General features: G+C 39.1%; 1 protein-coding gene across 4 annotated transcripts in view; it reads left to right on the top strand.

Annotated features, from left to right (window-relative positions):
* Positions 1-22328, top strand: part of CSTPP1 (centriolar satellite-associated tubulin polyglutamylase complex regulator 1) — a 177542-nt gene that overhangs the window by 73943 nt on the left and 81271 nt on the right. For all 4 annotated transcript variants that reach the window (XM_023654007.2, XM_001490557.5, XM_003362591.5 and 1 more), the window contains exon 3: positions 8386-8516. In XM_023654007.2, the coding sequence (XP_023509775.1) occupies positions 8386-8516 (131 nt within the window). The remainder of the gene's footprint in view (positions 1-8385; positions 8517-22328) is intronic.

The following is a 22328-nucleotide window of genomic DNA, read 5'->3' on the forward strand; positions in this document are numbered from 1 at the left end:
CTGGTTTTGCAGAAATCTGTTTGGGGTAGGCATATAGTATACTTCTATATGGCTTTAAGATATTTCTAGGAATTTTTTTGTTTGATTTTAGAGGTAAGATTGATGACTATTAAAGAACATTTTAGTTTAGTTAAATACAGTGAAAAATTAACGAGAGTGTACATTTTTATGCACATAGAAAGTTTAGGATTTGCTAATGGCTTGCAGTGTTTGTGATTTGGTCCTCTATCTATTCCAAACACATGGTAATGATACATAAAATTTTCTAAGAGAAAATTCAAAGGACATAGCCATGTGTAAAATCAATATAAATTCATCTATGGACAGGAACTTAAGAAAACCACAATGCTAATTGGGCTAAAACTACAGGTCTCAGAAACAAGCATAGGTAACTGAGAGCTCATTTCTCATGGAACAGTAGAAACTAAAAGTGTCAGACATAGGACAGGAGACTGGAGCCAGCCTCTTCTACCCCCACCCCTTTAAAGAAGATTCACCAAAGTTGTGATTGCCACCTGGGAAATGGCCCATATAAAACCCGGGAGTATGAGAGGAAGCAGACAGCCTTGCAACCAGGACATAGTGGTCCAAGCTGCTCAGAGGTTCAGTGATATCCCCGGTATCATCAGGAATGGAGCCTTAGGTCATTTAATATAAGACCGGGCTCTGGACTAGGACCTGTCCCCAGGAGAGAGTGAGGAGTAGACAAATGGAGAGAGTGAATATCTCCTGCTGAGATGAGTGCGCATGCTGAAATTCCAAAATACATGGGGAACCAATGCTAAGAAGACAGCCAAGAAACCCCACAATCAAAATGTAAATTTACTCAAGAGAAAATAAAACTAATTAATTATTTTAAATTGACTTTGAAATCAAGTTTAGGATCCTCAGGGAGATAAAAGAAGGAATAGTAGTTATTAAAAAAGAGAACAAAAATTTGGAAACAGAAACAGGCAGAATGAAACCAAACCATGTGTATATCTTAGAGGACCAATTAAAAGTTCTAGAAATAAAAAAGTTACTGAAATTTAAAAAGCTCAACCCAGAGAATAAACTCTAGACCAGACATATTAGAATAGAGAATTCACAATTTGGAAGATAACACTAAATGTTTGAAGATAAACATGAAAACTATGAAATCACAGGTAAGAGGCAGTGAGAGGCTGCAATGTGTATCTAAAGGAGATGCAGAAGGAAAAGCATAGTGCCGGCCCAGTGGCCCAGCAGTTAAGTTCACACGTTCAACTTCTTGGAGGCCCTGGGTTCGCTGGTTCGGATCCTGGGTGCGGACATGGCACCGCTTGGCAATAAGCCATGCTGTCGTAGGCATCCCACGTACAAAGTAGAGGAAGATAGGCACGGATGTTAGCTCAGGGCAATCTTCCTTAGCAAAAAGAGGAGGATTGGCAGCAGTTAGCTCAGGGCTAATCTTCCTAAAAAAAACAATGGCGGGAGTTTGATAGTTGGCATCTTGACAATGCAAGGTGCCAGATGACAATGGAGTAGTATCTCTAAAGTGCTGAGGGAAGATAAATAACAACCCAGAATTCCTCATTTGGTTAAACCATCATTCCAGAGGGCAAAATAAAGATATTTTCAGGCAGATGAAAATCAAGAGCATTTACCACTCGCAGGCTTTTGTAAAAAGGACAGGTCTAGAGTATTCAGAAATTCACAATTTGGAAACCAAAAAAGCTTAGAGAACTGAAGTTGTTTTTTGGTAAGTTTTCAGCAAACTCATCTGGGGGCAAACTTTACCTAAACTAGTTTACGAGGCCAATTTTGGTCTTTCTTTATCCTACTTAGTGTGAGTATACATTTCACTGTGGAAATTTTAATATGCTTGACTGTGGGCTGCTACCCCACCCCCACTGGAGATGTTATATCACATCTGGTTTGTGCAACATAATGCTTGTATAAAATCAAAAAATTTGACAATTTCAAAATATAGAAGTCCCAAGGATTTCAGATAAGTAATTGTAGACCTTTCTTTCTTTCTTTCTTTTTTTCTTGAACAATTTTCAGCTTTTCTCCCCCAGTTTTATTGAGAAACAATTGACATACAAAACAACTCTGTATAAGTTTAAGGTGTACAGCTTAATGACTTGACATACGAATATTTTGTGAAATCAGCCTTTCTTTCGTTCTTTTTTTTTTGTGAGGAAGATTGTCCCTGAACTAAGATCTGTTGCCAATCTTCGTCTTTCTACTTGAGGAAGATTGTCCCTAAGTTAACATCTGTGCCAGTCTTCCTCTATTTTGTATGTGGGACGCTGCCACAGCATGGCTTGATGAGCAGTGCATAAGTGCACGCCCAGGATCCAAACCCATGAACCTCAGGCTGCCAAAGTGGAGTGCACGAACTTAACCACTACAGCACTGAGCCAGCCCCATGAAATCAGCCTTTCTTAAAGGCTGTACTTTAGCAAGAAAGTAATTGAACCAAGAGAGAAGGAACAAAATGCAAAAAACAGTAGTGAGCATGAAAATTGACATGAAATGTTGGTAAACTTAATTAACTATTCATTTTAAAGAGTAATAAATGGGGCAAGCCAAGTGGTTAAGTTCTCACACGCACGCTCCTCTGCGGCTGCCTTGGGTTTCGCCAGTTCCGATCCTGGGCGCGGACATGGCACCGCTCATCCGGCCACGTTCAGGTGGCGTTCCACATGCCACAACTAGAAGGACATGCAACTAGGATATACAGCTATGTACTGGGGGGATGTGGGGAGATAAAGCAGAAAAAAAAAAGTAATAAATATTTTTTACATTTAAAGGTAGAGTCAAAAGAAATTAAAGACATCCAAATTGGAAAGGAAGAAGTAAAATTATCTCTGTTTGCAGATGACGTATCCTATGTATAGAGATTCCACAGAAAAGCTACTAGAGCTAATAGACAGATCAGCAAAGATGTAGCATACAAAGTCAGTGCACAAAAATCAGTTGTGCTTTTCTACACTAGCAATCAACACTCAAAAAGGAAATAAGGAAAGTAATTCCATTTACAATAGCATCTAAAAGAATTAAGTACTTGGGAATAAACCTAGCCAAGGAGGTGAAAGTCTTGCACACTGAAAACTGCAAAACTGCTGAATAAAATTAAAGAAGACCTAAATAAATGGAAAGACATCCCATGTCCATGGATAGGAGGACTTAACATTGTTAAGATGGTGATACTACCCAGAGGCAATCTACAGATTCATTACAATTCCTATCAGAATTCCAGCAGCCTTTTTCTCAGAAATGGAACAGCTGATCTTCAAATGCATATTTAATTTTAAGGGGCCCCGAATAGCGAGGACAGTCTTGAAAAAGATGGATGGATGAAGTTGGAGGACTCAAACTTCCCAAGTTTGAAACTTGATATAAGGCCACAGTAATTAAAACAGTGTGCTGCTGGCATAAAGACAGACACGGAGACTACTGGAATACAATCAAGAGCCCAGAAATAAACTCTCACGTGTCTGGTCGATTGATTTTCAACAAAGGTGGCAAGGGTACCATTCATGGGTGAAAGGACTGTTCAATGAGTCTTTTCAGCAAGTGGTTCTGGGAAAACTGGATATGCGCATTCAAAAGAAGGAAGTTGGATCCTTACCTTACACCTTATATAAAAATTAACTCAAGATGCATCAAAGACCTAAACTTAAGAGCCAAAGCTATCAAACTCTTAGAAAAAAATAATCCACTGCTTCATGACGTTGGATTTGGCAGTGATTTCATGGATATGACACCAAAAGCAACAGAGAACAAAAGAAAAAATAGATAAATTCAGACCTTTTGTGCATCAAAGGATACTATCAACAAAGTGAGAAGACAACCTATAGAATGGAGAAAATATTTGCAAATCATATATCTGATAAGGGATTCATATCCAGAGTATGTAAAGAACTCCTGCAACTCCACAACAGAAAAACAACTCAGTTCAAAAAAGAGCAAAGGACTTAAATAGACATTTCTGCAAAGAAGATATACAAATGGCTGGTAGCACATGAAAAGATACTTAACATCATTAATCATTAGGGAAATGCAAGTCAAAACCACAAAGAGATACCACTTCACACCTACTAGGAGGGCTATTAAAAAAAAAGAAGAAGAAGAAAATTACAAGCTTTGGTGAGAATATGGAGAAATTGGAACCCTTGTGCATTCTCCTTGAGAATGTAAAATGGCACAGCCACTGTGGAAAACAGTTTTGTGGTTTCTCAAAAGGTTAAACATAGAACTACTATAAGGCACAGCAATTCCACTGCTAGGTACATATCCAAAAGAATTGAAAGCAAGGATTTGAACAGATATTTGTCCACCCTTGTTCATAGCCACATTGTTCACAGTAGCCAAAAGGTGGAAACAACCCAAGTGTTCATAGGCAGATGAATGGATAAACCAAATGCGTACATATATAATGGAATACTATTCAGCCTTGAAAAAGAATGAAATCTGATATATGCCACAACATGGATGGACCTTGAAAATGTTATGCTTAGTGAAATAAGCCAGACACAGAAGGACAAATGTTGTATGATTCCACTTACATGAGGTATCTAGAATAAGCAAATTCATAGAGAGAGAAAGTGGAATAGAGGTTACCAGAGTGTGGGAGGAAGGTGGAAGGGGGAGTTATTTTTTAATGAATACAGAGTTTTTATTGGGGATGATGGGAAATTTTGGGGTTTAGATAGTGATGATGGTTACACAAGATTGTGAATGTATTTAATGCCACTGAATTGTACACTTAGAATGGTTAAAATGATGTATATGTTATGGTTAAAATGATAAATATCATGAATGGTTAAAGTGATAAGTATTATGTTACATATATTTTACCACAATAAAAAAATTTTTATTAAAAAAAAGGTAGAAATCAAATTCTAGACAATAATATCAGAAGATAAGAATGCTAATAAGTTACTTAAAGTGTGCTTTGTTCCTTGCCTTGTTTTGGAGAGTGATAAAGATAATGAGTAATTAACATTTTAAAAAATGTGTAACTAATGGAATACTACTCAGCCATAAAAAAAGACAAAATTGGCCCATTCACAACAACGTGGATGGACCTCGAGGGTATTATGTTAAGCGAAATAAGCCAGTCAGAGAAAGACGAACTCTATATGACTCCACTCATAGGTGGAAGTTAGTATATTGATAAGGAGATCTGATCGGTGGTTACCAGGGAAAAGGGGGGGTGGGGGGAGGGCACAGAGGGGGAAGTGGTGTACCCACAACATGACTAACAAAAATGTACAACTGAAATCTCACAAGGTTGTAATCTATCATAACATTAATAATAATAAAAAAAAACCTTTTATTAAAAAAATGTGTAACTAAATATGTATGTTAAATTTTTAAGAGGAATACTAAAATATCACAGATTCTGTCATAGCTTCCAAACTAACAGAGGGTGGAGAAAGTAATTTTTAAAAAAACTTTACTAACACAATAAAAAGTAGGAAAAGAGAAGAAAAAATTAAAGAAGAAGAATAGTTCATAAAAAAAACAAAATAACATGGCAGGAATTAACCAAATATATCAAAAACTCACTTATTAAAATACAGAGAATGTAGGATTGGATAAAAAACAAAATCCAGCTATATACTACTCATAAGAGAAATACCTAAAACAAAATGACCCAGAAAGATTGAAATGAAAAGCGTAGAGAAAGATTTACCAGGCAAATAGTAATGAGAACAAAGCTGGTACTGCAGTGTTACAATGCTACTATCAGACCAAAGTCCTGGACGTTAAAAGAGTTTATAGGATGTAGACTTTCAGTATTTCCAGTGTGGCTAGCGCAAGTATAAATCCTCATACGTACTTTCCACCTGGTGTTACCTATCTGTTTTTTCTTGTCTTTCTGAATCAACCACCACAGCTATTTATGGAGGAGTGTGTCCTGTGTGTTAGGTAATGGGATAGAGGCAAAGATGAGTACAACGTAAGTGCTTACTCCATATAACTTACAGTCTGGTGGGGGAAATGAGTCCAGTAACTTTAGAACAAGGCAGCAAATTGTGAGTACCAGCGCCATTGGAGAGTTGTAAGTGAGATGTGATGGGACCTGGGCGTCAGGGTGGAATCAGAAAAAGACTGTGCAAAACATGGTGTTTGAGATGGTCCTGAAAGATTGGATAGATTTTTTTTAAAGGTTGGCACCTGAGCTAACATCTGTTGCCAATCTTCTTCTTCTTCTCCCTAAAGACCCCAGTACATAGTTGTATGTTCTAGTTGTGGGTCCTTCTGGTTGTGCTGTGCGGGACACCGCCTCAGCATGGCCTGATGAGCAGTGCTGGGTCTGCACCCGGGATCTGAACCAGGGAAACCCTGGGTTGCTGAAGCGGAGCACGTGAACATAACCACTCAGCCACAGGGCTGGCCCCAGGATTGGATAGAATTTTAACAGATAGAGATAGGAAAAAGATATTTCAGGTTGGAGAGAAACCGTAAAGCTTTGAGCAATATTGTGTTTTCTGATTTTCGTTGTGGCCATCTTATCTAAAAGGGTTTTCACTGATTGTGTTAAGATCATCTGTTAACTCTTTAAGTACAGTGATTATGCTCTCCATACTGACCAGCTGCCACCCTAATCAAACATTTCTAATTATCTTTACTTTTAATTGAATGTGAATTTTATTGGTATGGGTTATCTAAAGGCAGTGGTCTAAATAGAATTATAAATCACTTTATATTCACTGGGATATGAATATGACATTGTATTAATTTGTTTTATAAAATTTGTATTTTGTAAATTCTTGTGTAAATCCTTACTTATCTGTACAGTGAGGCCCACCCAGATCCTTCAATGCGTAAATTATTGTGTCGTTGAAAAAAAGATATTTTTAAAAAGCTACACTAAGGATATCATTTCACTGGTATTAGTTCTTTCACAGTGTAGACCGTGACCTAGGCACCAGCTTTTTTCCCTTGGGGAGTATGAAGCACACTTTGGAACTAATTCTTTGCTGTATGGCTTCATAAATTTAGGCTAGAATGTTATCATTTTAGACTTCATTTGCTAGCAATGTGGCCTCCTCCATTTACCTGTAACAGTTCATTTGCTTTATTTTTCATTTTCCTTTGCTCAAAACAACAGCATCGCCACAAACTGCATGGTTAGGCGAACACTTTTCATTGCTTGTTAGAAATCTCTCTTCTAACCTAATCCTGTGCCAGATGTTGTTCTCATACTCCCTCACAGTGTCTTAGAAGTAGATTTCCACACTAGTTTTCCATGGAGGGAAGAATGTGTAATTTGCTTTTTCGTATAGTGTTGTTACTATTAACAGGAAGAGGCTAATTTTACCCAAAGTGATAACATACTCTATCAACGACAGTTTAGACACTTCCCCATGAACTTGGTCAGGGACAAGGAAAATGGAATAGGTAGGTGGCTCCTGAAATTTTTTCCTGTTTAATTCAGAGATTCAGATTTTTTCCCCTTTAAGCGGTCAACAAATGAAAAGTGGCATTTGGAATTACCACTGTCCCTCTATTGCTTGCCATCTTCAGTTTAATTTCTGCCTCTGTCTAACCCATTTTCCACTCATGATTTACTTGTCAGGGAATTTAGGAGTTTTCTCGAACCTGAAGTCTGCCTTTGGTAGTGACGATTACTGGAGAACTGCCTATTCTTTGGTGGAATTTCCATTTTTAGATTACGCCTGGCTCTACAGCCTTTATTTCTTTGGCAGAAGAACCCAAAGGCAATGGAGTATATTTTTTTCCCCTTCCCCGGCCCAGCTTAAACAATGACTCACTTGGGCCCTGGGGCTTTGCTTCATACTCTGATTCAGGGGCCACTTTCTACCCTCCTTCTCTTTGCCTTTAGTGTTTTGTCTGGAACCTTGTGTATCCTTTGACACATGGATTTGCCTCTGAGGTTCTTGTCAAAGAGGTATTCAATACCCCCCCACCCCAAACTGGAACTGACAACTCACTTATGGCCCTGTAAGCCATATTGTTCTATGGCAGCTGGTAAAGGTCAGAGAGTATAGAAAGAATGTCTTTAAGGAAACATAATTCCAAAAGAGATAGGGGGAGAAGTATTCTCCAAAAACATATGAGTGCCAGAGTCATCCAGTTGAAGACTGGAGGATTTCCCTTGGGGTGGATGCTCCAGTGGCTGCTTTAAACTTCCTCAGTGTACATGTGGGAGGTGGGAAGCGCCGAGAGGAAGTGGACTCCAACTGGACTCAGAGGGATGTGGTTCTATGAAGGGACTTCCTCACAGTTCAGAGTTTTGTCTAATCTATAGTTCAGAGTTTTGTTGGAGAAAAAAGATTTTCCCCCTTTTTGGCAACGGTTCTATCTGGCCTTGATATTTCATTCTGATTCCAGCTTTCCAGAACTATCCATCTAATGATGATTTCTTGATTTTTCTCTTTGCAGTTTTAACAGTGTATGTCAGGGAACTCACATTCTCTTTCGGGAATTCAGCTTCATCCAAGCCACCCCTCACAATAGGGCATCCTTCTTACGGGCCTTCTGGAGATGCTTCCGAACTGTGGGCAAAAATGGCGGTAAGTCTTCACAAATTCTTTTCTTGCCTTCCTTTCTTCCTTCCAAACTTCTGTCTTTCTTTTGTTCCTATAAATACGGCTTGAGTGCATGCTATTCAAGGCTCTCAGAACACCTTACCCTTTTTTTTTTTTTTTTGAGGAAGATTGGCCCTGAGCTAACATCTGTGTCCATCTTCCTCTACTTTATATGTGGGACGCCTGCCACAGCATGGCTTGATAACTGGTGCGTAGGTCCCCACCTGGGATCCTAACTGGCGAACTTGGGCCGCTGAAGCAGAGCGCACAAACTTAACTGCTCTGCCACCAGCCTGCCCCAGAACACCTTACTTTTAAGGTGCTATCCATCAGGTGTCAGAGATACCACCAACACTGCTACTACCATCACTATCACTAATGATACTTACTAAGAGCCGAGTGTAGCTGTGAGCATTTTACATGTAGTAATTTATTTAATCTTCACAACATTTCTCTATGGTTGATACTATAGTCCCCATTTTATAACCAATGAAACTGAGGATCAGAGGAGTTCAATAACTTGACAGATTCCATGGTAAATGCTGAGACCAGATTCGTACCCAGGCAGTCTGGCTCCAGAGCCTTTGCTCTTGGCAAATATTAAAATGCCATCCACCCAACTGAAGGAATGCTGTGAATACAAAGAAGGAAGCTCCTGAGTGGGGGGTGGGAAGGGAGTACTACTCTAGAGAAAGGGGAGAGAGTGGGGTAGAGAAGGTTCTCCTGAGAACTGGTGTGATGATATCTGAGTTCTAGAAAGATCATTCTAAAGGCAGTGTGGAAATGGCTTCAAGGGCGAGACTGGAAGCTAGGAGCGTAGTCAGGAGAATCTCAGCAGCTGAGGAGAGAGAGCGAGAGTCAACACTAAGGCAGGATCCGTGGAGGCGGACGGGGCGCTTTCAGAGACAGCAGCCACAGGATGTGCTGATTGGGTTCCGCCTCTGAGGCGAGTGAGAAGACCAGTGATCAATTTCCAGGTAAGCGTACAGTTCTGCAGTGTTACGTACGCTCTGAAACCATCGCCACCATCCATCTCCAGACCCTTTTCATCTTCCCAAACTGAAACTCTGTATCCATTAAACACTGTCTCCATCCCCCTTCCCCCAGTCCTTGGTAACCACCACTCTGCTTTGGCTCTAGGAATTAGACTATCCAAGGTGCCTCACATGAATGGAGTCATATAATATTTATCCTTTTGTAAATCACTAATTTCACTTAACATGATATCATCAGAGTTCATTCACATTGTGACGTGTCAGAATTTCCTTCCTTTTAGAGGCTGAATAACATTCCATTGTATGTGTATACATTTTGTTTATCCATCTGTCAATGGATCCTTGGTGGCTGGCGTCCATCCTTTGGCTAATGTGAATGATGTGATATGTTAAGTTTTTGAAAAGTTGAAATGTCTTTATGACACAGTGAAGAAGCTTCATTAAGCAGCAGGAAATACTCAGGTTCTAGAAATACAGACTTTGGGAAGCACAATAAAAATTACTAAAGTAAGATTTGCATTTCACCCTAAAATCCTTGAGAGAAAAGCTGTTGAACTGGAAAATGCGAGTCCCTTTTATATTTGCATATTTGGTTTGACATCTTATGATTATATTCCGAGGAAAATGTTAAGAAAAACATTGAAAATGTCTTAACTGAGTCTTTATGTTGGAGAGGTAAAGAGCAAAAGATACCGTCTGAGAGCTTCTTTTTACAAATGGCACTCGATTGTTACATTCGGAATATTAAAATAGGTGAAATTGCTCTGAAACTTTCAGATTTAGAACCTCTGCATCAAAATCTTTGTTCACGTCTGTTTTCAAGGGCCTGTTCTCTTTCCTACCTTCATATTATGTTTTTCCGAATAAGTATTGAATACCTTTAAGACTATAGTGATTTCTAACTAATAGTGTTCTCTAGTGATCCTAACTTAAAGTAGAAGAAGGCCTAACCTGTTGCCTCATTCATTCAACAAATATTTCCTGTAGCCTTACCATGTGCCTGGCGCTGGAGTCACAGTAAGTGAGCAGGTAAATCTCCTGCTTTCGTTGACTTTACGACATCCCCCACCCTGCTCGAAAGGATGCCACTGCTACTTTGTATATAGGTCCTGAAACTTTTTCTAGAACTCCTTCAACCTAGTATCTTAGATCATTTCCACTAGCCTCAGAAATAGGTAAGGTAGGTATTATTGCGCCCAGTTTGTAAATAATGAAATCGTGTGACTTGCAGAAGGATTGTGCGGTGGATTAGTAACCAAACTGGAAATAGAACGCAGATTTACTGATATGCTAATGTGCTGTTTCTACTGTTCCAATCACAGCTTCTGTGACATGTAACTCTAGAGGTCATCCATCTCAATTATACTGTCATGCAAGAAGTACTTAGTGTGCTGAGAATAGCATCATCTCCTTTACGGAATATACGTTCTAGTGGGCAGAAATCAATGTGGACTCAATTTTAAGTGAATTACCTCAGAAAAACTAACCCTTTGGTCTCTACATAAACAAAACTGGGAGCTATGGATATATAAGTGGTTTGTACTATTTCATCAGAACCTGTCTTTCCCAGTCCTTTCCCAGTCTCTTAATCAGTCAGCAAATATTTATTAAATACTCACTATATTGAAGAATGGCATATACAGCTAGAGCTGGTTTCTGTGAACTAGCACGTGGAGATAACTATGGAAAACATTCTTTAGATATCCTTAATTCCCTTCTTGATTTAGAAGAGGGGCCTCTTCAGGAATTTATTTTCTATCACGAGGGATCCATATAGCATTTGGACTAAGCAGATGTGGGTTTCTTTTTCTTACAGCAGCTGCCAGTGGTTCATCCAGCTGCTGAGAGGAGGCAGCTCCAAGTTCTCCCTGTGTCTCCTGTGCCATAAACAAGACCTGGATTTTACGCTAGATGTTTATTGTCATGCTTCTTAATCAGACAGCCTTTGATTTCTTAAAGACCAAATACAACATTTGTGTCTAGGTGATCCGAAAATCTTTGGTTAAATAGTTTTTATATATTCTCAGTTTCTTCCAGGAAACTTTAGAACATCTTTCAGTCCCAGAATGTGTCAGTCCCCAATTTTAATCCAGAATGAGCAAAAAACACTCAGAGGCAGGCTTCCAAAACAAAGGATTTATTAAGCCCCGTTTTTTCAATTAGAATCCCAAGTACCAGACTCCTACTCAGTGGAGCTGCTACTGTATCGTTCTCCTGCAAATGACGTCCTTAGAACATCATGTCCACAGTTAGCATTATCAGGAGGAAACTGACTCTTCTGGGAGGTAGCAAAAGAAGAGCACGTCTAAAACTGAAGCCACCTGTAGAAAACTAAGGACCTGATCCCTTCTGGCCAGAAACATTTGATCCCAGTTTTTACCAAGTACAGAGATGCGATGTCATTTCTGCAGGACTGAGTATTGAATGATGCTAATTTTCCTTTGTCTAAATTTCAAATAACCTCATAAAGACTGTTGTGGACCTCTTGCTATCTAGGCAACTTTAGACTTGTAGAAGCAAAAAAGATCTATTCAAATATAACAAGCCGGGCCGGCCCCGTGGCCAAGTGGTTAAGTTCGCGCGCTCTGCTTCCGTGGCCCAGGGTTCCACTGGTTTGGATCCTGGGCGCGGACATGGCACCGCTCATTAGGCCGTGCTGAGGCGGCATCCCACGTGCCACAACTAGAGGGACCCACAACTCAAAATATACAACTATGCACTGGGGGAATTTGGGGAGGAAAAAGCAGGGAAAAAAAAAAGATGGGCAACAGTTGTTAGCTCAGGTGCCAATCTTAAAAAAAAAAAAAATATATATATATATATATAATTAAACCTTTAAAAGTCGACTTCTCACTTTGGTATTTCTTTCAATGTAGAAAGGTTAATCTGAATTTTCCAAGTCTGGCAAAGATTGTAATTGCTTTGAAGGAATCTTCACTTCTGTTTAGGGATATTAGTTCAAAAGAGTTTTTTGTCCAGTTTACTAGAATAGAATTTTGAGCTTTGTGCTTTTATCAGTGAATATATATATTTCATTTAATAAAATCATGATAGGTACTTCTTCTTCTGCCCATGAAGGAATTGTGCTCCTGCCATAAACAACTGGAAAATCAGATAAAGAATCTGAAACAACCGTTTCAGACATTGGACAACAGTCAGTGTGGGACGGTGGTCCCTGAGAGGCACTTGCCAAGAGGCAGTACAGGAAGGGAGACTGTCACAGAGCCCAGGAGTCTTCCTGAGTTGACGAGGCAGAGACTGGGCTCTAGGGAGGCCAAGTGGCCAGAATTTGCAGGGCTGGGCACAGCGAGGAGGGCGTTGCCCAGTGAGCTTCAGAGAGCTACAAGGGGATATTTGAGGCCGTAGCTTCAAACTCTGCACATGTGTGGACTGGGAAAAGAACCACCAGAAAGCAGCAGGCCAAGCAATTCCTGGAGTGTACACAGGGCTGGGGGTAGTTCCCACTTCCACCGTCTGGAGTGGAGAAGCCCCAGAATACACAGGGCATGGGCGTGGGATAGAGTCCTCAGCAACTTGGAAGCAGAAAGGATTAAACTGATCTGCAAGTAATTTAACTGTATAACAGAACAAAATTCAATACTCCTTAAAGAAATTCAATAAAATCTAGCACTCAACAACATAAAATTCTAAAGTCTGGCATCCAATTAAAAATTACCAGACGTTAAAAGAAGCAGGAAGATGTGACCCATAACCAGGAGAAAAATCAATCAATAGAAACACAGACCCAGAAATGACTGAGAGGACAGAATTAACTAATAAGGACCTTTAAACAATTATTTTAAATCATATAGATATGCTTAAGTATGTAAAGAAAAACGTGAATATGATTAGGAGATTAAGGGGAGATGTTAAAAAGATCCAGGGGGGCTGCCCTCATGGCCTAGTGGTTAAGTGCACTACACTTTGGCTGCCCAGGATCTCAGGTTTGGATTCTAGGCGTGGACCTACACCACTCATCAGCCATGCTGTGGCAGCGTCCCACATATAAAATAGAGGAAGACTGCCACAAATGTTAGCTCAGGGCTAATCTTCCTCAAGCAAAAAAAGAGGAAGATTGGCAATAGATGTTAGCAGGGCTAATCTTCCTCAGCAACAACAACAAAAAGATCCCAATGGAATTTCTAGATATAAAAAAAAATCAGAAATGAAAATAATGTTAATAATAGCAATTAGCATTTATTAAGTGCTTCCTGTGTAGATTATCTCATTTTTCTTCACAGCAATCCAATGTATTAGGTAGATACTATTATATCTCCTTTGCACAGACAATGAAACTGAAATCGAGAAAGTTAACTAACTTGTTCTGGTTCACACACCTAGTAAGTGAAAAAACCAATGCCGAAGAAGGCAGAAAGCTAACGAGAGACAATATTATTTTTTCAATGCATTCTCCATAGCTAGTATATGAGATGCTTAAAATACAAATAAGTAAGTGACAATACTTGCCCCCAGGAGGTCACATTCCAGGAGAAGAAATAGAGTAGTCTAGAAATAGTTTCCGTAGGATATAAATGATTATTAGAGCCGTATGTAAGATTCAGTGATGGTACAGAGGGGGAAATCGTTCGTCCTGCAGAAGTTGAGGAAGGCTATAAAGCAGTAAAGACAGTTGGGATGGATCTTGGAGTAGTAGAAAGCTGTTAAACAAATAAGGAGTACATTTTAAAAAGAACAAACAAGATTTTGGAAAGTATGATAGCGTGAAGCAACACCGTTCCTTTGGGAAACTGTGAGAAGTTCCTTGTGGCTGGTGCTTAGCACATAAGCAGGAAATGTCAGTGGTCAATCAGAAGGACCTTATCAGTTTGTGTGGTATTGTCACATATGACACTGGCAGAAGCTTGGAAAATAGAATGGAAGGCAGGTAGTAAGACCGAAGACAGAGACCTGTGTTAGAGCTGTTTACAGTGGAACAGGAAGTGGCATGGAGATGAAGAGCTATTTAAGGAGATGGTTTGACAGGACTTGCTGATCAATTGGGTGTGGCGTGTCGAGAGGAGAGTCAAGAATGAATGCCAGGTTCTAAAGTATTGCCAATTTCATCCCTCCCTTGCTGTTTTTCCTTCACCTATTGTGTTTTACTCTGAATTCATGGTGGTTTTGTCTTCATAGTGTAGGTATATTCATTCACTCAACAAACATTTATGTATTCAATTGCTAGTGATAAGGCAGTGAGTGGAGCAGACAGAACTTCCTGCTCGCATGGAGTTTGTGGTCTGATAATCAGAGATTTGGAAAAAAGTCCCTGCTTTTATGAAAGGAGCTAACATTCCAGGAATCAGAGAATTGCAGTGGGTCTGTATGATCATATGGTAAAAACTTGCTTTTTTCTAAAACAGCTAAAGTTACGGTGGGTGAAGTGATCTCCAGGGAAAATGCAGACAATGTAGGCTGAGATTAAGCTTTTGGTCTGACTTCTCTGTGTAATTGCCTCAAGCTTCCGCTTGATTTTGCTTGTCACTAACCCTCATCCTCACTCCTAAAAACCTTTCTGTGAGAGTTAACAGTGCTCCCTTCAGGAGTGGGGTGGCTGTCTTGTTTGAAATATTAGAGAGCATTTGTTGCCTTTGTAATTTTTAAACAAACAAACAAAACTCCCTCCATGTAATCTCTTCCCTCCTGTGGTTTCCTCCAGCCGTCCATCTTCACCTGCTCCCCGCTGCGCTTCCCCTCTCCTCATTTTCCCCAGAAACCTCGTGTGACCCATAAACAATTTCTTCAACCTCTAGTTCCTGTTTCCTGTCTCCCGTTTTCCTTATTTCTTCTCAGTTCCTAATTTTCCCTCCTTTTTCATTTTTCCTTCCTTCTTCAGCATCTTTTCCGCAGGGAGAACGTTGCTATCTGATGTCCCCCCAAATCTTTCACCTCATTACCTCCAGAAACTTTAATCTTTCCCTCTATTTAAGTTCCCCTTTCTTCTATTTCGGTTATTTGGGGCTGTCACACATGTCACACAAGCATTTCTGGAATGCTTTTGTCACCACCTCCTCTCCCACCCAACCCTCCTCACCCGCCGTACATAATACCCTTAGGTTGTAACCGCTCTCTGTCCTTTTAGGTCTTAGTTTAAAGGTCAGCTCCTTAAAGGGCCTTCTCTGTGACTCCCTTCCTCATCTGAATTAGATGCCTTCATTATTCTTTTTCAAATTATCCTATAATTTTTAGTCATATCATTTTTTACAGTTTCTGACTAAATATTTTTGGGATGACACTTTACTCAGTGCCTATCTTCCTTATTAAATTGTAAGCTTTATGAGGGCAAGAACTTTGTTTATTTTGCCAATAATTATATTCCTGGCACCTAACAAACCTAAAAAGCTTCTTTTTTGTTATTTAATATGAAAACCCACCATTTTACAATCACTATACAGAAGATAGATTATTGAATGGATTATAGTATGCTCTCTTTTATCATAGAGGGTAGGGTTGGTTTTCAAAATCTGCTTTACACTAAATTTTCAATATTGTGTAGGAGTCTTGATTTAAAATAATAATAGCTACCACTTATTGACCATCTACTGTATGCAAGGCACTAAACTTCGTGGTCAGAGTCTCCGATAAAAACTGGCCCATTCAGAACTATACTGTATGAAATGACACCTAATTAAAATAATATCCAGTACCCACGGCTGCTTCCAAACAAGAATTGGAGAGATTTAGATCCTGCTCTGTCTGCAGACTTGAAGCGTTGGTGAGGATCTCTTGTAGCACCTCCTTCCCTTCTTTTGTGTGCTAGGTCCAGCCGTCATGCTGTGAAAGAGATCCCAAGCCAGAGGTCAGATGACTTCACGTGCCTTGGCCTGCAGATATGTTTTCTTTGGCTGCAGTGTTAAAAAAATTTTTTTTTAATTAAATACCAACATTTAATATAAAAATCTCGATTCAGTCTCACTTAAAGAATGGAAAATCCATTCCATTCCAGTCCCATGTCCACATTCCAACAAGGAGACAGTCCGGCCGGGCGGAGGTGCAGCTGCTCCCTTCAGAGCGGTCGTGTGGCCTCAGATGTACCACCAGCCCCAGCTGCCTTGCATCACCTGCTTACGTTTCCTGCCTGGCCTCCGAAGGCATGTGAGTTTGCTGCCATCGCTGGAACTTCTTGGTCCGTTTATAATCACTTGAAAGGTAGGGTTACACACTTAATTCAGAACAAGGAATCAGAAGCTTATTCCTCAACTAGATTCTCTTTCTCTTTTCTCCTTGTCATCATGATGTCTCAAAAAATTTTAGAATTAGAAAGGACCTTAGAAGTCATCTTGTCTTGAAACTAGGTCTAGGGGTTTTTTAAATATATATATATTTCTTTTTATTATGGTAAAATATACATAACATAAAATTACCATTCTAACCACCTTTTAAACTGAGAAATCTTTTTTTGGTGGTAAAATATAAATAACATAAAATTTACCATTTTAATCATTTTTAAGTGCACAGTTCAGTGGCATTAACTACATTTCCGCAGCCATCACCACCATCCATCTCCCTAACTTTTTCATCTTCCTAAACTGAAACATTTTACCCAATAAAAAAAACTCCCCATTTCTGCCTCCTCCAGCCCCTAATAACCACTGTTTTACTTTATGTCTTTATGTATTTGACTAGTTTATGTACCTCATGTAAACGGAATCATACAATATTTGTCCTTTTGTGTCTTATTTCACTAAGCATGATGTTTTCACAGTTTATCCATGTTGTAGCATGTATCAGAGTTTCATTCATTCCTGAGTAATATTCCACAGTGTTTATATATCATATTTTGTTTATCCATTCATCTGTCGATGGACGCTTGGGTTGTTTCTACCATTTGGCTATTGTGAATAACAGTGCTATGGACATGGGTGTACAAGTATCTGTTTGAGTCGCTGAATTGCTGGATTATATGATAATTCTATGTTTAACTTTTTAAGGAATTGCATACTATTTTCCACAGTGGCTATACCATTTTACATTCTCACCAACAATTCACAGGGTTTCAATTTCTCCAGATCCTTACCAATACTTGCTTTTACCTGTGGTTTTGTTAGTAGGCATCCAAATGTGTGTGAAATGGTATCTCATTGTGGGTATTTTTTTTTTTTAAAGATTGGCACCTGAGCTAACAGTTGCTAACAATCTTTTTTTTTTTTTCCTGCTTTTTCTCCCCAAATCCCCCCAGTACATAGTTGTGTATTTTAGTTGTGGGTCCTTCTAGTTGTGGTATGTGGGACACCATCTTAGCGTGGCCTGATGGTCAGTGCCATGTGCACGCCCAGGATCCGAACCAGTGAAACCCTGGGTGGCTGAAGCGGAGCGCGCGAACTTAACCCCTTGGCCACGGAGCTGAGCCCTCATTGTGGTTTTGATTTGCATTTCCCTAATGACTGATGATGTTGGACGTCTTCTTATACCCTTATCGCCATTTTTGTATCTTCTTTGAAGAAATGTCTAAGTTCTTTGCCCTTTGTTGAACTGAGTTGTTTTTTTGTTGTTTGTTTTCCTGTTGTTGAGTTGTGTGAGTCCTTTGTATATTCTGGATAGGAATCCCTTATCAGATATATGATTTGCAAATATTTTCTCTCATTCCATAGGTTGTCTTCCACTTCCTTGATAGTATCCTTTGATGCACAAAAGGTCTTAATTTTGATGAAGTCCAATTTATCTATTTTTTTCTTTTGTTCCCTGTTGCTTTTAGTGTCATATCTATGAAATCATTGCCAAATCCAATGTCTTCATGACATTCTTTTCTTCTAAGAGTTTTATAGTTTTAGCTCTTAAGTTTAGGTCTTGGATCCATTTTGAGTTAATTTTTGTATAAGCTGTAAGGTAAGGGTCCGCCTTTCTTCTTTTGCATGTGGATATCCTGTTTTCCCAGCACCACTTGTTGACCAGACCTTTCCCCAATGAATAGTACCCTTGGGACCCTTGGTGAAAATCAATTGACCATACATGTGAGGGTTTATTTCTGGGCTCTCTATTCTATTCCTGTAGTCTATATGTCTGGTTTTTTGTTTGGGGTTTTTTTTTTTTTTTCTTTTTTGGTGAGGAAGATTATCCCTGAGCCAACCTCTTTGCCAGTCTTCCTCTATTTTGTATATGGGGTGCCACCACAGCATGGCTTGATGTGTATAGGTCTGCATCTGGGATCCGAACCTGTGAACCTTGGGCCGCCAAAGTGGAGCGCACAAACTTAACCACTATGCCACCGGGCCGGCCCCTGTATGTCTGTCTTTGTGCCAGTTCCATACCGTTTTAATTACTGTGGCTTTGTATTGTTTCAAAGTTGAGAAGTTTGAGTCCTCCAACTTTATTGTTCTTTTTCAACATTGTCCTGGCTATTCAGGCCCCCTTGCAATTCCTTATAAATGTGAGGATCAGCTATTCCATTTCTGTGAAAAAGGCTGTTGGAACTTTGATAGGGATTGTGTTGAATCTGCAGATTGCTTTGGGTAGTACTGACATCTTAACAATGTAAGTCTTCCTGTCCACGAACGCGGGCTGTCTTTCCATTTAATTAGGTCTTTAATTTCTTCAGCAGTATTTTGTAGTTTTCAGTAAGCAAGTTCTTTCACCTCCTTGGTTAGATTTATCTCTAAGTATTTTGTTCTTTTCATGCTATTATAAATGGAACTGTGTTTCTTAGTTTCCTTTCACATTTTTCATTGCTAGTTTATAGAAATGTAATTGATTTTTGTATGTTGATTTTATATCTTGCATCTTTGCAGAATTTGTTTATTAGCAGTAACAGTTTGTGTGTGTGTGTAATTTTTAGGGTTTTCTACATAGAAGATCATGTCATCTTCAAACTGAGATAGTTTTACCTTTTCCTTTCCAATTTGGATGTCTTTTATTTCTTTTCCTTGCCTAATTGCTCTGGTTAGAACTTCACGTGCTATGTTGAGTAGAAGTGCAAAAGCAGGCACCCTTGTCTTGTTCCTGATGTCAGGGGAAAGCTTTCCAGTATTTGATTTTAAGATAAAGGTCTGCCAAAAAAATTGTGATTCACAGAGATAAGTAGCTGCAAATACTAATAGATTTGTTTTTAACACTTTGACATCCAGTCAATTTTGCTTTTTAGTTGTACTGATCTGAATATTTTAAAAAGGAGTGATAGTAAATTTTTGTGTCAAAGCTGAGTTATTCACATGCCTGACAATTGTTCACATTCCTGACTGGTGAGTAATCACTTTGGTGAAATCAATGAATGATTTTCTCAGCTAGTTTAAAAACTTTGTTGTTTGGAGAAAAATAAACGCACTTCTAACAACATCTGTGAGCTGTTCCTTGCAGCTGTTTCTTAAAAGGATCAGATGCCTCAGAGGTTGCTATGCATTGATTGTGTCCCCCAAAATGCATATGTTGAAGCCTCTAGCCCCCACTGTGACCGTATTTGGAGGTTGGGCCTCTACCGATGTAATTAAGGTTAAATGAGGTCATAAGGGTGGCGCCTTGATCCAACAGGATTAGTCTTCTTATGAGAAGAGACAGCAGAGAGCCTGCCCCTTTCTCTGCCACGTGAGGACACGGTGAGAAGGCAGCTTTCTGAGACCAAGGAGAGGTTCTTCAGCAAACACTGATCCTGCTGGCCCCTGATCTTGGACTTCCAGCTCCAGAACTGCGAGAAAATAAATGTTCTTGTTTATGCCCCCAGTCTGTGGGATTTTGTCGTCGCAGCCCAAGAGGACTAATAAGAGGCCATCGTTTTACTCGCAGTTCCAACACAGAAAAATTCATTTTGTTTTGTCTGTTGAGTCCAAATCCTGTTTTGATTTATCACTAACATTTTATCTGAGGTTGTAAGTATGTCAGTGTTAGAAAGCTAAATTGAGCTATTCGGTTTTTCTAAAATATCAGTAAAATTTCCAAGTTGATAAACCTATATTTAATGGATTTACTTGAGGTAGAAATAATAATTTCTTATTTTATTTTACTATTCTGACAACTGCCTTATGTCAAAAAATTTATAAGGAGATATATATATATATATGTATAAAAGAGTAAATTCTGATATCACTACTGATATCTCTGCAGATAGCTCTGAAAGGTCTGCAGTTTAAAAGCCTCAGTCTAGGGGGCTGGCCCCATGGCATGGTGGTTAAGTTCGTGCGCTCTGCTTCAGCAGCCCAGGGTTCACAGGTTTGGATCCTGAGCGTAAGCCACACTGGCGGCATCCTACATAAAACAGAGGAAGATTGGCACAGACGTTAGCTCAGGGCCAATCTTCCTCACAAAAAAATAAAAATAAGTAAATAAATAAATAGCCTCATTCTAATAAAATTGATAGTTTCTATTAGTTTGTAATATTATCTAATAGTGTTTGGAAAAATGATTGCATAATTTTAACTGCTAGCGCTTACCTGCACCACATCTGATGACATTTTAAGGCCATGTCTTTTATATGATCCACTACCACACAAATTTTTTCTGCCATTGCTTGCTTTTCCAGTCTCAGTACAAAAACGACTACATTTTCACCACTTTAGTTGTTAGTATCCTAACAGTTAAAGACTTGTATTTTATAATCATCAAGCATTTTGTAGAGTAATAAATCTACTTTGTTTGGTTCCATAACCACATTCTGTAGAAACAGGTAAAAGGAGAGCTTGCTAACATCTGTACTCGCACCCAGTGGAATTTAAAGATTTCATGTAGTCTCAGCCTTTATGCCAATATAGGCCTGGATTGAAAAGAAAAGGAAAAGACCAGAGCAGATAAAGTCTTCCTAATCACATTTAAAACACATTTACATGTTCGAATATATACATTTATGGAGCAGGAGAAGCTCCACAACGAGGTAACCTGAGAGCACAGGTTGGGAGTGTCTCTATATTAAAATTCACTCTGTGACATATTTCGTGTGCATTGTTTTTCTTATAGATTTTAAATAAAGATATGCTTTTAAGAAGAAAAGTATTAAAATTAAACATCTGTAGGACCTTACAAATGCCTCTGAAAAATTCTAGGCATCTAGTTTGAAAACTACTTAGGTATTTCACCCGTTCCTCCATGGTACAGATAGAAAGTCGAGGCCCGGGGTCTCCCAGCCCGTTGGTGAAGTCACGTCTGCTGACTCTCAGTCACATGCGCTTGCACTTGACATCAGGCGCTCTTCCCCTGATGCTAAATGAACATAAGTATATTTTATGTCACTTAGTCTCTGAGAGCAATGTATAATTTTCTAGCCCAAAATGTAATCTAAGTAAAGCATAAGAACATATTGCAATTGTCTGTGATTTTATATCTTCTTTCATTGCTTTACAGCTGGAGGAAAGGTAGCTACAAGTTCTTTCCCTTTAAGTTCCGTTTGACCTGTCCTCGAGAGAAAAAATAGTTATTCCATCTTTTGTTTAAAATTTAAAAATCATGAGTCTTATTATCGAGGGAGGTATAGTACTTGCTTTACTACATATTTCGTGCTTTGAGGGACATAAGCAGAATTTGGAAGTCCTTTGAAAATACAACCAAGAGTTTTTTAAAAGTCAGGCTGAAGTGAGACTTTACCATGAGATGTTATTAAATCCGTTCTCTAAAGTAGATCCACCAGGAAACGGAATGGTGTCTCTTAGGCTTTGAAATCCCTTGCTTTCGTGGTTCTGTTAGAAATGAAAAGTAAATGACTGAATTAAGGTTTACACGCTATGAGTCAAAATAAAATCACCTTAGGTTAAAGATGTAAATGTAATAAACTATACTCAAATTTGGTTGTTTTGGTGGATTTTAAGCTGGAAGTATATAAAAGCAAGTATAAGTAGTGTTGAAAATTTAATCTTTTCCAGTTTTATTTTGCTTGACGTAACCTGCTCTG

This window comes from Equus caballus, chromosome 12, assembly GCF_041296265.1.
Source record: "Equus caballus isolate H_3958 breed thoroughbred chromosome 12, TB-T2T, whole genome shotgun sequence".
In the NCBI taxonomy this organism is placed as follows: domain Eukaryota; kingdom Metazoa; phylum Chordata; class Mammalia; order Perissodactyla; family Equidae; genus Equus; species Equus caballus.